Source organism: Acipenser ruthenus, chromosome 14 (genome assembly GCF_902713425.1).
Source record: "Acipenser ruthenus chromosome 14, fAciRut3.2 maternal haplotype, whole genome shotgun sequence".
Taxonomy (NCBI): Eukaryota; Metazoa; Chordata; class Actinopteri; order Acipenseriformes; family Acipenseridae; genus Acipenser; species Acipenser ruthenus.
In genome coordinates this window covers 20,298,605-20,317,718 of record NC_081202.1, presented here as the reverse complement: position 1 = coordinate 20,317,718, position 19,114 = coordinate 20,298,605, and the positions used below count along the sequence as shown (strand labels likewise).

At 35.5% G+C, this 19,114-nt stretch overlaps 1 protein-coding gene across 1 annotated transcript in view; it reads right to left on the bottom strand.

Moving 5' to 3' along the window:
- Positions 1–3,477: 3,477 nt before the first annotated feature.
- LOC117419334 (proton myo-inositol cotransporter-like) overlaps positions 3,478–19,114 on the bottom strand; it is a 65,361-nt gene continuing 49,724 nt past the window's right edge. The window contains exons 5-10 of the mRNA XM_034031986.3: positions 15,832–15,995; positions 14,496–14,616; positions 13,735–13,860; positions 7,584–7,702; positions 7,281–7,433; positions 3,478–6,399 (exon numbers count right to left, since the gene is read on the bottom strand). Coding sequence (XP_033887877.2) covers positions 6,179–6,399; positions 7,281–7,433; positions 7,584–7,702; positions 13,735–13,860; positions 14,496–14,616; positions 15,832–15,995 — 904 coding nt within the window. The 3' untranslated portion in view covers positions 3,478–6,178. The remainder of the gene's footprint in view (positions 6,400–7,280; positions 7,434–7,583; positions 7,703–13,734; positions 13,861–14,495; positions 14,617–15,831; positions 15,996–19,114) is intronic.

Genomic DNA, 19,114 nt, shown 5'->3' with positions numbered 1-19,114 from the left:
ATGTAACAACGTTTTTGTTATACAGAACTAGAACAAATCGGCTCGTGAGCGTGTGGTTAACACGCAGGGTGACAAAAGAGAAAAACATAAGTGTAAGTTACATCAAGTGTAAGTTACATGAAACATAAGAAAGGTTTCCAACGAGAGGAGGGTATTGGGTTACAGATACTGTAGATCAAGAAATGTGTATCGCATTTGCTGTGATTTTGTCCAATAGAGAAGCTATTGGTGTAAAGAAGACCCGTATAAGTACTGTGCGTTTTCGTTTCATGTGAGGCCAACAAGTCTGAATCGACCTTTTTGTCTGCTACATACCTTCGACCAGTTAAAAACAATGAATTCGGTTGGTAGATCACGGTAAGGCAACCGAAATTTGAATGGAGGGCAAGGCATTTATTTTTGGTTACTCTAGTTTTTATGTTTTGCTAAGGCTAGGATGCAGCACTGTAATAAGAATGTTTGTTATCATTTGTGTCATAAAATATAATAGCTAATAATAATATTTTCGAACACGAAATGTTTATAATTATTTTAATGTTTTATAGTTTCGTATCTTCTTCCAGCACGTAAATACAGACTAGCGAGAAATCACCCCAGAAAGACAATGCAGGTAGCATGGTTACATTATTTGTTGTGAATCAGATATCAGCAAAGAAAGAAAATAGCAGTAAGTAGTCACATATGTATAATCATACAAAAATGTATAAGCAGAATACAGTATGTTCTTGGAATATGGTTTTGTACAGTGGATAGGGCCTGTACCCTTCCCAGGAGGTGCTCCTGCTTTAACTGGTGTACTGTAGGTCATGTACTGTAACAAGGCTATTCTCACACAATTGTTCAAAGCTAAACAAAATACATTTAGCTGGTCACAGGTTAATTCCAGGTTCCACATTTGACAACGATATGGCAAAGTATGTAGAAAATTATAATAAAAAGGCTGGTGTGGCAACAGTGTTCTTGGTGCATATACGGTGAAATGATAAATATCCTGTACATTTTTTTATTGCCTGCATTGACACAACTTTGTTCTGAACTTTCTTATCTATCTTCTTGCTTCCGTGAGCTCTCTGAGTATCGAGGTTTAACAGAAAAGGTAATTTATAACAAAAGGTTGTGACTTTGTAAAAGTTTAACACTGACAGTTTGTACTAACTTTACAGGTTTGTTTTTAATAAACTAAAATCAAATCCAGTATACGTATAGCAAATATTATCAATAATCTTATGCCACCATATACCAGGTATTACTTGACAAATGGTGCTATGCCTTAAGGATAAGTATTTGTATTTGATATAGGTCCCAAGCAGACAGGTGTCTGTACAAAGTAAGTTTTTCTTTTCCTGATTTTTGTTATTTTGCTGCTTATCCATAAGTGGACTACAGGTATGTTTTACATAAGGGGAATCAGCAAAATAAACTTACATTGTGTGTGTGTGTGTGTGTATATATATATATATATATATATATATATATATATATATATATATATATATATACACACACAGTTGATACAGTTTTATCTCTAGCTTTTGCTTACAATAATAAATGAACATGGAAGCATTGCATTAAATTGGATTTAAAAATATATTTAATGGCTAAGCTGTGTTCTTAAATAAATGAACAGATAAACCATTGATTAGTATGTGTGTGATTTTATTTTTATTATATTTAGTGAGTTAATATATTTTGTTATATTTATTTATTTACAGTATTCAATTATTCATTTTTGAGCAATGAATCTCCTACCTATTCAGCCAGGGCAAGTTTTTTCAGTACAAATTCCAATGTAAGTTTATGTCATTAAATTGGTTTTGTCTACTTGCTTTGTTATGAACAATGATACTGTATTAATAATAACCTTCCAGGGCTTGTTTTTAATGTATAGAAACAAAAACACCAATGTAATTTATAGTTAAGCTGCAATACTAAAAAAAGAACTGGTTAATGGTTAATGGTAGTAACACAACTACATAGATTTAGTCATGACAATTAATAAATTGTGTTTTTTTTTAATTAAATCAACAGCTACTGACTATTTTAAGACCAGTTTAAAAAGAAACTTGGTGTATGTTGCTTTGTCGATGAATACATTGTGAGAAGGAAAATCTAACTACCTTACAAAACAACTAGCAAACCGTTTAACATTCTGAATTTCTGTTATTTTTCTAACATTAACAGATATTTTCCTTTCACAACATACTGCAATTACACTTGCACTGTTCAAGTGCTTATACAATTTATATATTTTCTAGTGAGATGAAGATGGTTAAAACATGCAACGAGAAGGACAGGATGAATTCAACATTCAAGAAGCTTATGGTAAAGCTATACCTGCAACCAAGAGTGATCATCTGAAGACAAATTCAAGGGCTAATGAAACAGATGACCTTAATACACATGAGAAAAAATCCAGCAGCAGAATCAGGAACAATGAGGATCAAGATCAGTTTGTTCCTTTCCAAGTAAAATGTAGATTACAATCTTCTGGTAATGACCAAATTAGGAATGTTGGGACACAAACTGACAGTGTTTTGATATTTTCTGGCAAATCAGACATAGCTACACAATGCAATTTAGGGAATGACAAGGTGTTTGTTTCTGAACTGAATCACAATAATGGTAAACCTAATGTGACCACCAGGAGGCAGACTAGTCCAATGAATAACACCTCAGAGCCAAGAAATTCAAGTGTAGGTACATGCAAACACTGAAACAGAGCATCTTTGTATAAATAACTTCACAGCTGGAGGAAAACAAAGCAACAGTAGTTCGACTGAACTCTAAAAAAAACTTTGAGAGCAAGAGTGAAACCAACACTGGAAATTTTGGAAGCTTGGATTGAAGTGTGTGGAGTAGTGGTTAGGGCTCTGGACTCTTGCCCGGAGGGTTGTGGGTTCAATCCCCAGTGGGGGACACTGCTGTTGTACCCTTGAGCAAGGTACTTTACCTAGATTGCTCCAGTAAAAAACCCAACTGTATAAATGGGTAATTGTATGTAAAAATAATGTGAAATAATGTATAAAGTGATATCTTGTAACAATTGTAAGTCGCCCTGGATAAGGGCGTCTGCTAAGAAATAAATAATAATAATAACAAGACCAAGAAATAGAAAAACAAAAGAACATTTGGATTCCCAGAAAATGAGCCTGTTTGTCGGAAATGATGAAACAAAGAATGTGTCCTGCAGTCAGATAGTACCAAGAGGTGAGCCCACAAAAAATGATTTTCACATACTACTGACACAGCTTACTGATAGAAACATCTACGGATGGGAAACTGAGCAAATCCAACCTGAGACCAAGGTTAAAAGGAACTCAGAAGAGACAAAGACACTCCGTGAAATAGCAGATATTTTGCTGATGTTGGGGCATGAAAAATAGTTACAGCTCAAGGAAATTAGTAAATTGTTAATTTGTCATTCTCTCGTCTGTTGCCAGGTGACTAGCATTAAAGTTGGAGACAGCTCTGCTAGGTAATTAGCTTACATTTATTTCCCATTTACATATTCAAGTGATTGCATTTAATGAATATATGTAGTTTATATATAAAGATACAACTCTAATAAAACATGTACAGCAACAAGAACCAAATTAACTATACAGCACTAAAATTACATAAACTGTACAAACACTTTTTCAGTTACATTTGTTTCACATAGGAAAATTGCATCTGTTCACTATTTAGAAATACAATTTCCAGATTCCATGAATAACGATAAAAAAGCCCACAAAAATAAACATTCATTCAGGATTGCCAAGATTTTAATTTCTGATATGTTTAGGGAACCTAATTCTGGTTGAATAAACATTTAGACTGTTTTATAACTGTACACAGTTTCAAGTTTATTATATTCATATTTACTAGTCTGTTTGTATTCTGATTGGGTACTGGTAATACATGCTAATTTCAACATGCCAAAGATGTAACTTGGTAGTCTGCATAATTTAGTATCAAATGTAAAGTAGGTTTTCCAATCATACTAATTGGGTAGATGGTGCTGTTAATAATAAAACAAGTTTGTACTGGAATGGAAGGCTACCAGTTGTCATTCTCTTACATAATCTATAAAACTATATTAATCTTGGCAACACCTAGCAAAAATGTGCTTTAAAAATCTTGTTCATAATACATAATACATCTTTAAGAACACAATGTAGAATCCCCCTATAACCAAGCCTACATTAACTTTAAAAATAAGATATACACACATTTTAATATCATTAAATAATCATGTAATGGCACAAGTGTCCAATTCCTGTAGTGAACTATAGAAATAAAAAAGAAACCTTGACAGAATGTGTATTACATCAGACTTTGGGTAAACACCTACAAATAATTTGGCACAAAACAGCACAGCAACCTTTAAATAGAAGTTCTGTTGAAGAAAACATGTTCACCATTGAACATACCATTGATATTATTAGCAGTTGTTTTCTTTAGGTCACAAACAATGCACATAACTTATTTTCAATCCTTTTAGGTGCCAGAAGCCAGCTTTAAAAACTTATTTTGACACTTAAATCTATGAAAACTGACTATTAAGGTGTTTACAGTTTTATACCAGCTAATGCAGCATTTGCATTTCATTATTTTAAAAACAACATTTTCAAAGTACTTTTAACATTTAAAACAAATGTATCAACTGCCACTTGGGGAATAGATATTCGTACCCATGTTGTGTACACAAGGCTACAGAGGAAGACAGAAAACAATATTTCCACAAAACCGTATAACTACCCTTTTGCTTAAAAAAGGTTAAGGTTAGTATGCAATTTCATATGCTTCAGAACTGTGTAAACTGTAAACGTTTTATCTGCAATTAAAAAAAAACTTTTAAACATAAAATGTGTTCTGTAGAAAAAGTCTGCTTCTGGTCTGGAGAATATCTTCCCTTGTGTATAAAGTAATATGAAATGCAATGTTGAATGACAGTGTATTAGAACTTTCATGATCACATTTTTTAAAAATTATGTAATATAAATATTAAATTTTAATATTAATTTTAATATTAATTTTACTAAAGTTTACTGAAATATAGGTTAATTTCATGTTCATTTCAGAGTGTACTAGTACTATATAATGAACACAATTGTCAAATGTGCATGTTAGCACATGTATCTATATAGCAGAGCTATATTCAGACTCTATAATTCTACACTTCTGATTTATCCCAATAAAATATTGAGATTAGAAAGAGTTGAAAAATGAAGTTGAAGCACCGTTGAGGAGGAAATATGCCAACAACCGTAAATGTGTGTTAAGGGCTATTCACACATGCATGTATTCAGTGGATTTTCTATGGTAAAAAAATTGAACCTATGGAATTCAATACTACCTTTCATACTTGAAACAGGTTCGATTTTTGGACGAAAACTACCGCGATCACCACCCTGTCCTGCTAAATTTAGATGTAATCTGAAGGCAATATGGATCGGGTGCAAGCTGCTGCATGATTATTGCTCTGAAGAAGAGAAAGAAAGAGAAGAATGTGGATTCACCCTATAATGAGCAATGGGAAACCCTAGGGGAGTTTTTTTAACATACCAATAGTGCTTACTTTCCGATTTCCTCATATTATCTGTTTGTATTCTTTACGTAGATATTTCTTGTACTGCTTATCACAACCAAGATATTCTGCTCTGCTATAATCAGACGTTCCCCCATCTTGCCTGTGATATTTGACGCGCAAGTCTGAATACAAAAATAGTGAAACGTCGGCCATAAAAACGCAGCGAATAAAAGCTATTGTGTGAATAGTCCTTAAGGCAGCATAAAAGCATTGTAGTAAATAGAAAAAAGAGTATTTGTATTGAGTATTGACAATTTCTAGTTCCACGTCCATATGTTCTCATTGTTTTAAAATTGGTAAGAGGATGAAGGAATTAAAAACAAGGACTGCTATTCATTTCCAGATATTGTTTGTAATGTTTAATGATTGCACAACAGAATGCTCCGTTAACAGTAATTGAGGATATAAATCATTTGGGTTTCATAGCTGAAGAATAGCTTGATAGATTTAATGAACATATTTTTCCATCAAATACATGAGCAAACCAGAATATTAATGAAGATAACACAATTCAGAAACAGACCAGAAGCAGGGTACAGAGGTCACCAGTAACTGCTTATCCCCAGAAGGCCATTATTACTAAATGACTAAAAGCTGCAGCATAAATTATTCTACATCAGAGGCATCATTGTCAGAAAGATGGTAATTGCTTCCTTTCACCCGAATATATTCAACATGTCTGCCTTCATCTGAAACACCACATGTACAAAGCTGGTTTTCAAATAATGATTCAATTTCCTCCAGTTTCTTTCCTTTTGTCTCTGGAAGGCATCCAAAGATGAAAAGGAACCCCAAGGCTGCAAGTCCTGAATAAAGGAAGAAAGCACCTGAAGCCAAAAAAAGAGAAAAAGTTTACTTAACATTAAAAAATATATATAATATATATATATAAGGGCATCTTCTACATTTTAGTAACAGAGTAATTGTTTCTCATAATGTTACAGCTTTGATAGGTTAGTGAATCATCCATTTACAGTGTCTCACCAAATTATACCATAGTCTGCTTATTTTATCAATCAGAATAGGGTTAAAGAGCCATAATGGTTGATCGCCCTGAAAATTATTACAGGATTTTAATTGTGAAATTGCATATTACTTTAGCAGATCCTATTGACCTATATTTCATACTTGTACATTCTTAGAGGTCAATGGTACAGTCCTTTAATGGTGTTGTTGCCAATGTCTAGCACATGTTTACCACATACTGCTTGCTGACAAATAAATAAATAAATTGGGATTTACAGCACTGGTTTCTGTCTGGTTTAAGAAGCCACTGTTAAAATATATACATAAAATAATAGTAGATTTTAGTTATTTTGCTTTCATTGCTGTAAACACTATTTATTGTACTTTGTAAAACCAACAAAAAAAACAAAACAGGGTGTGGTCTTTTGAGAACTCTTCTAACTTATTTTGTGTCTTTGTTGATACTGTTAACTAAGAACTTCAGGTAAGATCGACATACACATTTTACTTGTTTTGAAGTTAGGCATGCCGATATGAAAGGCATGTGCATTTCTCTGCTATTACTGCATTTACATTTGATTAAAACAAACAAAAAAAAACTATTTCAGTTTGTTGGCATTTGACTGCTTTAATAGCCTAAGAAATGCAATGATAAGGCAATGGTCAAAAAAGAGGATGGATGTCTCACACTTAATAATTCAGAGAATTTTCCACTAGTGAATGTGATATTAAATAACTGTACCATAGTAGGTCAGGTATTCCGTCACATGGAGGAATGTCAGCGAAACCAGAACATTGAACATCCAGTTCACTCCTGATGAACAGGCATTCCCTGTACTTCTGGCCCAAAGTGGGTATATCTCAGAATTTACTGTCCAAGGCATAGTTCCCATTCCTGAAAACAGACAAAAAGAAATTATATATATATATATATTATATATATATATATATATATATAGACACACACACACACACACACACACTGTTTATTAGTAAAAGAAATGATGCATGACCAAATAATTGACCAAATCTATAAGAATCTCACCTGGTGCAAAAAATATAAGGTACATAATAAGACCCACAAGTACAGTCCAGGAGTAGGAAGTGGGACAGTAATTGTAAGCCCAAAATGTTCCATCTGCCATAGCTGTTTCATTTGAACACCTAGAGAAAATAAAAACAATGAAATAATACAGTTTTGGAAGAACATTATCGCTTCCACCATGTCAATGAATAGAATATTTGGTCTACATCTGAATTTGTCGAATCAACAGCTTGCTCTGCTGTAAAATATGCTTTAAGGTTGTTTCTTGGCATGTACTATATACTGTACAGCATATGCATAAACACTTATATGGATCTTTGACTGAGTAATTCTTGTTTAATATGCATAGAAAAAAAAGCACGCAACACCAATGATACACATACAGCTAATTAAAATACTAAATCTTGTTGAAGACAAGATTCTTGTCTTCAACATTGACCAACTGTACCACAGATTTTAAGATATAAAGCTGAATTTGAAAATTAAAGAAGCGTTTCAAAAAGTTCCCCTTGTCATTCAGCTGGACAATGCAAAAATCTGCACAAAAAATTAAAAATAAATTTAAAAAATGAATTATATATATATATATATATATATATATTGTGCCAAATTCGTTGGTTGTGATGTCACTTCCCACCAGATAGCCATATGGGAGCTGTAGTTTCCTTCAGGTCGGCCATCTTGTTTCCAGTAGTGTGAGAGCATAATTGCCCTCACTTACCTCCCATTCACGACCCTGCCCCTGGCCCTATCACAATATATATAAAGAAAAATCTGATAAATTGTGGCAAAAGAAGGAAAGGAAAACCTCTAATAAACATACATTGTTTGGCATAATAACTGTACTGTGACTGGGATGAGCAATCAAAAGACTGTCAAATGAAGCGTGAGCTAAAAAGACAATTGTGGTTAAAATTAACTAGAAACTGAACTTAAGAATAATTGATGGCAATGTGGTAAATGTCACAGAGAAGCAGCAACAAATAATGCTGCAATAAAAGCTGAGAATTACAATACACTCAGAAATAATAAATGTTCTTTGACATGTCAGGAAGCGACAATGATATATTCTGAGCAGGCATAAGAAACAACAGATTTAAGGGGCTGGACTGCACAGGGATACTATTGCTTTCGTTTTGCTATGATACGATATTGCATATTTGTTATAAACATGGGGTTTCTAACACTGCTTCTGAGCACTTGTTCAGAAGGTTTTTTTATTGTTTTATTTCTAATGTGTGTATAAAACAGATCATTTGAGCTTTTCAGCTTCATAATGCAACATAAGGTTATGAGCAAAAGCTCAAACAGCAAAAATCAACATTTAAAAAACATGTTTTGTGAAAATTCAGTGAACATGTCTTTCAGGAGTACTGCTAGAAACCAAATTCAAAGACAGCAGCTTCCCTGGGGATTCTGGCAGCATCTGAGTGACACATGCAAGTGGCTACAGTGCAAAGATTACTCCTTTCTTTGTTATGACAAATTAGGTTGAAGGCAATACGGTATATCTGAGTTAAAATGTTCTATACACATTAGTGCTTGTTTAAACAGTGATGAACCTTAAGGTTGCCAGCCACTTCTTCCAAGGTGTGTAAAAAGCAGTGTTGTTTCACATGCTGTCTAGCTGGCACTATAAGTGAGATCTCTTGGCTAAGAAAAAGAGAATGTTTTTTTTTGCTTGTAGTTATATTGCTATGCTTGCAAGTAAAAAAAAAAAAAAAAAGACCTGATTTATAAAAACTGATAGTGAGCCTAACAAGTACTACAAGAGCCGGAACAGAACAGAAGAAGTTGATAAAGAAGCCAAGATACAGTAGGCTTTATCCCAATGTCGACAAAATAAAGACTGCCAGTGTGAATATTGGCCTCTGCCTCTTCTAATCACCCTTGTACCACAGCAATCCGGCTTCAAACAAGGACAAAGTTTGCCTCCTCATTTCAGGCAAGGTGACTCCTCTTTCCATCTGTAACACGGGAGATCTGTGCTGAATATCTGGTGTGTCCGTGGTTCTGCAGGAAGAGGGCAGCAGTCTCGAGAGATCCACCTGTCAGTCATGGTGATGACACGGAGAGGTGGGGAAGAGGGTGTGTTGGCTTTCCTTCTCTCTGAGTGGCTGAGAGGCGGGCCTTGGGGGATTGCCCATAAGTTCTGCACTTGGTTATGCATTCGGGTGGCCGTGTTTGGGAATATACAGTGACGCTGGCAGAAGACGCCAGTGTAAACAAAGACCAGGCAAGCCCGGCTGAGGGGGACAGCCTGCCTTAAAATAACTTAAAAGGTAAAATAAATAATTATGTACCCGACGGGACGTGTGTAGTTATACGGGCAACTCTGGCCACCCCAGTGTATAGAAATAGCTGAGCTAGGTCGGAGGCCCATACTGACTGGCTTAGCGGCAGTGGGGGCCCTGCGTAAGCAGCTCTTTGTAGTTTTATTACTGTGTTTTATTTTCCTTTTTCATTTCGCCTTTTGTTTTCATTATTATTTTGAGCACCTGTGAGTGCGCCAGCTTTTAACTATTACCAGTATTGGTATTCCTGTGGTTTGCAAAACAAGTTTTTCTTGTACTGTAAAGCATATACATGATACAAAAAGAATACATTTTCATCATTTTATACACTGAAATGGACCTCACTGTCTAATCCTTATTTTAGAAATGGTAACCTTTGTTATCCATGCAAGGTTACAAAACATTGGCTGGTGCACCAACAGAGGTACATCACCACTTACATATGAGGCACAAGCAATTCCTTCCAAATTACCTGGAAGAGACCTGCATGCTTGTCCTCTCTTGTTTTACAGTTATCACACAGCTGTCTAAGAGCTTTTCAAGGATAGCCATGACAGCTTGAAGCCTGTGCTGATTAATTCCAGTGTAGATTACTGCCCTCAATAATTGAGTTGCTACGGGCCTTGATTCATAGAGACCACGGTATACAGTGGTTCTTGGATTTCAAACTGATACTCAGATGGAGTAAAATATCAAGTGTAAGAATAAAATGTAAGGAATATAAGGAACAGGCTCCCTATTCAGTATAAGTCGTCCTGATGTGATTTATTATAATTTTTTGCCTGTTTTGGTATTTTAAAAAAATGTAATAAAAACCGTAAATGATATGTAATGCAAAAAAAACCCAACTGTATAAATGGATAATTGTATGTAAAAAATAATGTGATATCTTGTAACAATTGTAAGTCGCCCTGGATAAGGGCGTCTGCTAAGAAATAAATAATAATAATAGTAACATAAAAATTAAATATGGGCAATAAGGTTATATACTGTTAGGGACAGATTTAGACAATTCCATTTCCAAGTAAAAAAAAAAAAAGCATATGCTGTTTGTTGCTGCAGTTACAGTGAGTAACATTTAGAGTTTTTACAGTATTTCTTTAAAATAAACTATAGAAATTGCACTTCATTGTAAAGACGTGGCTAAATCTAGACTATAGTGTCTGTTCATTTGAAAAGAACACAAACATACAGTATGGCATTTTGCTGCTTCATATTGCTTGGTCAACAGTTACAAATATTTGCTTTATTACAGTATTTATTACAGTATTTCTTAGAGTATATATATATATACAGTACTGTGCAAAAGTTTTAGGCAGGTGTGAAAAAATGCTGTAAAGTAAGAATGCTTTCAAAAATAGACATGTTAATAGTTTATATTTATCAATTAACAAAATGCAAAGTGAGTGAACAGAAGAAAAATCTACATCAAATCAATATTTGGTGTGACCACCCTTTGCCTTCAAAACAGCATCAACTCTTCTAGGTACACTTGCACACAGTTTTTGAAGGAACTCGGCAGGTAGGTTGGCCCAAACATCTTGGAGAACTAACCACAGTTCTTTTGTGGATTTAGGCAGCCTCAGTTGCTTCTCTCTCTTCATGTAATCCCAGACAGACTCGATGATGTTGAGATCAGGGCTCTGTGGGGGCCATACTATCACTTCCAGGACTCCTTGTTCTTCTTTACGCTGAAGATAGTTCTTAATGACTTTCGCTGTATGTTTGCGGTCGTTGTCATGCTGCAGGATAAATTTGGGGCCAATCAGATGCCTCCCTGATGGTATTGCATGATGGAAAGGTATCTGCCTGTACTTCTCAGCATTGAGGAGACCATTAATTCTGACCAAATCCCCAACTCCATTTGCAGAAATGCAGCCCCAAACTTGCAAGGAACCTCCACCATGCTTCACTGTTGCCTGCAGACACTCATTCGTGTACCGCTCTCCAGCCCTTCGGCGAACAAACTGCCTTCTGCTACAGCCAAATATTTCAAATTTTGACTCATCAGTCCAGAGCACCTGCTGCCATTTTTCTGCACCCCAGTTCCTGTGTTTTCGTGCATAGTTGAGTCGCTTGGCCTTGTTTCCACGTCGGAGGTATGGCTTTTTGGCCGCAAGTCTTCCATGAAGGCCACTTCTGACCAGACTTCTCCGGACAGTAGATGGGTGTACCAGGGACCCACTGTTTTCTGCCAATTCTGAGCTGATGGCACTGCTGGACATCTTCCGATTGCGAAGGGAAGTAAGCATGATGTGTCTTTCATCTGCTGCAGTAAGTTTCCTTGGCCGACCACTGCGTCTACGGTCCTCAACGTTGCCCGTTTCTTTGTGCTTCTTCAAAAGAGCTTGGACAGCACATCTGGAAACGCCTGTCTGCCTTGAAATTTCTGCCTGGGAGAGACCTTGCTGATGCAGTATAACTACCTTGTGTCTTGTTGCTGTGCTCAGTCTTGCCATGGTGTATGACTTTTGACAGTAAACTGTCTTCAGCAACCTCATCTTGTTAGCTGAGTTTGGCTGTTCCTCACCCAGTTTTATTCCTCCTACACAGCTGTTTCTGTTTCAGTTAATGATTGTGTTTCAACCTACATATTGAATTGATGATCATTAGCACCTGTTTGGTATAATTGTTTAATCATACACCTGACTATATGCCTACAAAATCCCTGACTTTGTGCAAGTGTACCTAGAAGAATTGATGCTGTTTTGAAGGCAAAGGGTGGTCACACCAAATATGGATTTGATTTAGATTTTTCTTCTGTTCACTCACTTTGCATTTAGTTAATTGATAAATATAATCTATTAACATGTCTATTTTTGAAAGCATTCTTATTTTACAGCATTTTTTCACACCTGCCTAAAACTTTTGCACAGTACTGTATATATATATATATATATATATATATATATATATATATATATATATATATATATATATATATATATATATATGTGAGATATCGCTACCCATCTTCACTGTTCTCCACACAATTAAAAAGTTCGTTGTCCCTTTAAAAACTGACCCGACACAAAACTTGAGGTTTAAGCACTGACGCACTGTGTTTAATTTACAAAATAAACAAAATTGAAAACAAAAAACTAGCTCTCTCCGAGCACTAACTACACACTCCAGGATTCTAACTAAATAACCAGACAGGTAAGCTGCTTACCGGTTTGCAAAACAGTTTCACACGCACAAAACAAAAAGGCTTAACACACTACCTTTTTAATATGACTGAACACACTCTCAGTCAGGCTTCTTCCCACAGCACAGCCCCGAGTAGACTGGCTGCTGTTCTTACACTGCAGCTGGCTGCAATTTGCAATAATCGCCAGCTGACAGTAATTAACAAACAATTATCAATAATACAATTAATAAACACTCATGTACATTTTTTTTTTCCACAGGGCCTTGTGCCCTGTCTCACAATATATATATATATATATATATATATATATATATATATATATATATATATAGAGAGAGAGAGAGAGAGAGAGAGAGAGAGAGAGAGAGAGAGAGAGAGAACAAGAAGATACATATATTATAAATAACTATGGCATTCCACATGCTTAACAGAGACTAAAAAACTAAGTACAGTACCCAATAACATAAACAGAAGACAATTAGAAACCAATTGAATTATATCCAGTATATAAGATGACCAGTATAGATATTTATAATCAGGTTTGACTGCATATTACTCAAATACGACACTGTTCATGTTTACCTTAGCTGCCTACCTCTCAAACTAAGATGTGTAGAGTAAGTTGTATGAATGCTTAAATAGAAGTCAATCTTTAAAAAGACCTTCAATGGATTTAAATCGCAGAGCTGCTTGGCTTTTTTCATACCTGCCCCAGGCGGCTTCTCCTGTAGATGCCTTATTGACATGATCACAGGAAGAGTCAACTACAGAGGAGCCATTCAGCCGGTAACAGAACCCACAGTCTGGATTCAGCATACAGTCATTGCAGAATCTGAGGACCAAAATATTACAATTTAAAACTAAATACAAGACAGCTAACATTTTTGTTTTTTGATTACAGCATCAAATGAGTAGAATATTGTATCTGAGTGTATTTATTATGTATGGTAATACAATATACTCAAGACAGATTTTTTGGCTTTGGTTTTACATCATTTGTAAGTGGCTCCCATTAGGGACTATTTCAGTACATTATAGCAACAGTACTTGCATTTAATAAATATACAGAGTGGACAAAATTGTAAAGCTTTTTTTACTCCAAATTGTATTAGCAGAATTTCTGAAAGGGAAAAAAAAAAAACCTGAATGTGACTTTGTTTTTTGGAAATCTAATTCCAAAACAAAAAACAAACAACTTACAACAAACACCTAAATGAACCAAAGACAATAATATTTCAGTTCTGGTTGGTAACTTTATTGAGTGTTCTTTCTGTGCTAACTGTACTACTTACGATCTGGAGTAAAGAGCTTTGTAATGTAGCCCGTTGTATCACCTATGCACATCTGTAGTTACGGTAAATCTAATTCTAATGGAGATACTCAAAATAACAAATCAGAACGTTGTTACCAGCAGATTAAATGGGCTGTGTGCAGCTGATTTAGAGAAAGCTAGATTGCAATTCCTACCCGTATGTTGTACAGGTGTTATTGAGAGTTGAGGGGTCTGCTGGATGGATGGTGATGGGTGGGGAGTGTTGGGCAGACACCAAAAACCCAATGGCTAGAACAAACAGGCTCAGAGCTGTACCTGGAAGACGTACCAGAAAACAAGGATTCCTTTTTTTAATGCATATGTTGGATATGGCTGTGTAAACTGCGTTGTTTTCCACCTAAATTACACCAAATGGATAAATATTGTATCTGACGATTAACATATATAATATGATGCTGCATTTATATGGCAGGGATGATTCTGTACATGGTAGCCTGTACATACTGTATTACAATACTGATGAATGCCATACAAGTGGGAAAGCACACAATTTCAGAATATAACCTACCATAAATTATTTAACCTTCCATATAATACAAACGTTTGAATGATGTACAATGGGGATTTAATACAATATTGCTTTGTTAGTTCCTTGGCTACTTGGTCATGGAGTACAAATGCATTTTCATAGGTTTATTGTTCTGGCGGTGTTCACGTCTTCTAGATGAGAGTTTTACAAGGCATGCTCTATAGTTTCCAATTTTCACTGCAAAAATCTAGAATGATTAACCTGCCCTTCAAGGCCCTGAGTATTCATTTCAGAAAGAAACTGTATGCTAAACCAGCCCCTGCTGCTGACTGAACTCATCATGACTTCTCAGTTTAAGGGCAATGTTCCTGCCCACATTGCTATGTATCATAAGTGGTCCATCTATTATTATATCTTTCACAATACCATACAGAGGAATCTGTTTGGCATGTTATCACATTACCAGTGCTATCTCCTTTCAAAAGAGTGTATTATTATTATTATTATTATTATTATTATTATTATTATTATTATTATTATTATTATTATTATTATTATTATTATTATTATTATTATTATTTCCAAATAAATGATCAAATAAATATTGCATCAAATATATTTGTATTCTGTTGAAAAATGTTATGCATCAGCATTCAGATCTCAAAATATAATTTTTTTATTTTAAATCATCAGAGATAAAGGGCATGTTTTTTTGTCAACCAGTTAGTGAGAACATACTATCGTTTTTTTTTGTTTGTTTTTTTACTTACACCTTCTGCCTTACCACATTTAATATTCTCTAACAGTAGCAGTATATAGAATCCAAGCCATCTATCACCCTAAATTCTAATATACCGTACACTGACCGCTAACAAATACTGAGACAGTATAAGGACCAGGGGTCTATTAAGATGGTATTGCATGCTTTACATTCATTTAAAATAATACACACATATTTCTTTGACATGAAACTTTTTTTTTTTTTTTTTAATAACTTATACCTGCTATACTGCCAAGGGACAGTTTTCTGCGGCCCACTTTTTCCACCAACCAAACACCAAGCAGAGTGAAAGTGAAGTTTGTGAATGCTGTTACTGCTGCTAGCCAGATTGCCATTTTATCATCTTTAACCCCTGACATCTGCAGGATGGTAGCACTGTAGTACCTGCAAAATAAATAAAACACAATGAACATATGCATATCATGTATGTATTGGGAGCAGTCTTCTTACTCATTTTGTAACAATAGTCATATACATATGATCAATATATTTGCTATAGTGTCAAATTGGTTAATTAAAATGCCACATGTCAAAATTAGCTCATAAAGCTTTCCATAATCAAATGAATGCCTCAGCATGATAACTGCATTGAGAACTCTGCGGAGAAAGAGAAAATCTACATACTGTATATAGCATACAACTAAAAAGGTCTCAGTGTATTTCTATGCTTTGTCCTGCAGTTGCTAAATAATGTTAACCTGGTCAGTTAGGTGGGTTAACCACATTTGTTTAGATAGCATGGACAAAAAAGACGTACAGTGTTTACACATTTCTGAGAGAAATACAGGGATGAGTATTTTCAGTTTGAGCCCCAGAGTAGATCACTACTCACAAAGGCCTTGCACTGGCTGCTCATTACACAGTGAAATGAATATCAGGTCATGCTGTTCTTGGCTTTGGCTCTAATTGTGTCTGAACTCATTAGAGTGCCACAAGCGACTCATAGTATAGCAATTTTCAACTTCCAGATTTTCATTGCGACAGTAGCAGACGCCTACAGTAGCAGACGCCTTTATCCAAGGCGACTTACAGAGACTAGGGTGTGTGAACTATGCATCAGCTGCAGAGTGACTTACAATTACGTCTCACCCGAAAGACGGAGCACAAGGAGGTTAAGTGACTTGCTCAGGGTCACACAATGAGTCAGTGGCTGAGGTGGGATTTGAACCAGGGACCTCCTGGTTACAAGCCCTTTTCTTTAACCACTGGACCACACAGCCTCCTACAATTATGTCTGCCAGCTTTTATATTTGAAGTAGGTTAAAGGAAAACATTGTAAACCTCTGCATCAATATCCAGCATGATTTACCAAGATGTTTTCATTTTTTTTATTTTTTATTATAGCAGTCCAGTGTCCCACAATCAGGTTCAATGTTATCTCACATAAAATTCCTTGGATTGCTTTTTCCGGTTTAGGCTTATTTCCTTCCTTCTCTCTAATGGAATGTCTTGTTGGGGAAATCATTGCTCTTCAAGATCAGCCTCACCTTCATTCTGGAAGCATTGTCTGCCGGTGTTATTTTTCAATCATACAAAAAGCTCTGCATGTGTATAAGGACCCCATCAGATTTTGACAGAGCAATCACCAAACAAAATGTCAGAGTTCTCCTCTATTTAGGGAGAGTAATTTAGTTCCATAAAAATGCCACCAGGTTGTGTAATGTTACTGTCTGAAGCTGATAGAAACCAGTTGAACCTGCAGCTGATGTTCTCATTTTATCTAACCTCCTACCAGTGCTCATTTCAAATGCAACACATAAAATGGAATGCACAGAATGAGGCATGCCCACTTTGCAAACACAGAAGATGAGGAATGTCATCCTTCACACAAGAATGCAAATAAAGCGTACACCTCTCAGTCATTATCAATTAAAAAAAAAAAAAAAACCTTGACAAAGACAGCTCTGCGATGCTCATATTTTGCTGCAAGTTTTTCCACTCTTTTGCAAGTTTGTCAGGTGCGCTTATGGTTACAGTTATATTTGTCTATAGATTTTTTGTTTGTTTGGTGGTCTGATTTTAAATACAAATAAATACCACTGTGCCAAACGGCAGGTATTTTACTTCTTTATAATTACTCTGCCAATGCAGAAACAGATCACATCACAAACTTTAGGACATGGTCCCTCAAATATACATACAAGTTAACTTTTTATATAACAGCAGCACACACAAAGCAGTACATATGGTTGCTCCTACAGTATTATGTGATCAGGAGGGACCTTTGCATGATACAGGTTAACAGGTTCCTTTTGCTGTAAATCTACACAGGAAATTACTGTTCAGTACTACAAATGTCTGTGAATAATACTTCATTCAAACAAGCAGATGAGATCGGGTTAACAAAAACAAACTGGGTCCAGAGCAGAGGACAGACATTCCCAAGCAGGACTGAAATAACATCATAGCTCACACTGGGTAGGGGTCCAAATTCTGAAACCCTGCAGTTATTTTTGGACAAAATACATACAAAGTTAAAATGATTCCCAGGCTTTGGACACCAACTTACACTAAATGGCAAGCCGGTGGTCACATTTAAACCGTGGGCTACAAAATGTACTGTGTATGTGAGAAGTCATTGGTCATTTTACTGGAATTGGGTTTTCGCACAGATTACATCTATGTCTTTTATTAACTTATCATTTGTGTGCACATTTTGCACACATTCTGTCCAAGGTAATGACAAAATACAAAAAAAAAAGAAATCCTGTGGGTCATTCCAGTGCAAGTGGACCAAATTCTTGGGAGTTGTATCCTTCATTTGTGGTTGATGATACATACAAAATTGATTTAGAAAACAGTAACAGGGCAGGTGTGGTGTGTGTGCAAAAAATAGCTTTTAACTCATGCCACATTAAGTTATAAGTCACTGGCGTAAGAGATCAAGTAACCCCTGGGGTCCACTTGTCCTAGGTCTAATGATTTTCAGATGCAAATGCCTTTTTACCTATTTCCCTTTAACTAGATATCTGAACTATCAACACAGCTGTAGATAATCAGGCTCTCCCTCCTACAGTAGCCTTCAACACAACAACCTATGTATAAGCATATTCAAATAAAGGAAAAACCTGTACAATTCTTGCTATGTGGATAAACAGATTCTCTCCAGTGTTGCTGTCATTTAAAACTGTTTAACAGAAGCACAAAAAACAATTCCAAGAAAATAAATCTTCTCTAGCTGCAGTTGACTAGGCCTTCAGCTCAGGGTCAGCTTTACTCCAGCTTGGAATGACTGGACTTTTTTCAGCACAACAGAAAAACAATTACTATATGCTAACATAAACAGGTTATTTTTAATTATCTTCAGCAGTAATAGAGTATATGTTTTTCCTTAAATGTACCTAATCTGTAATGATCTTGTGAACAGATTTGTTTTTTCTTCTAATTAACAAGAATTATGACAGAGTAATACCTGATAGCAGATTAACCGTCCTATTATGTTTTTGGGTCTATTTGACCTGGCACTGGTTTCTATTGACCTTAAATGCAATGGAACACTTTTA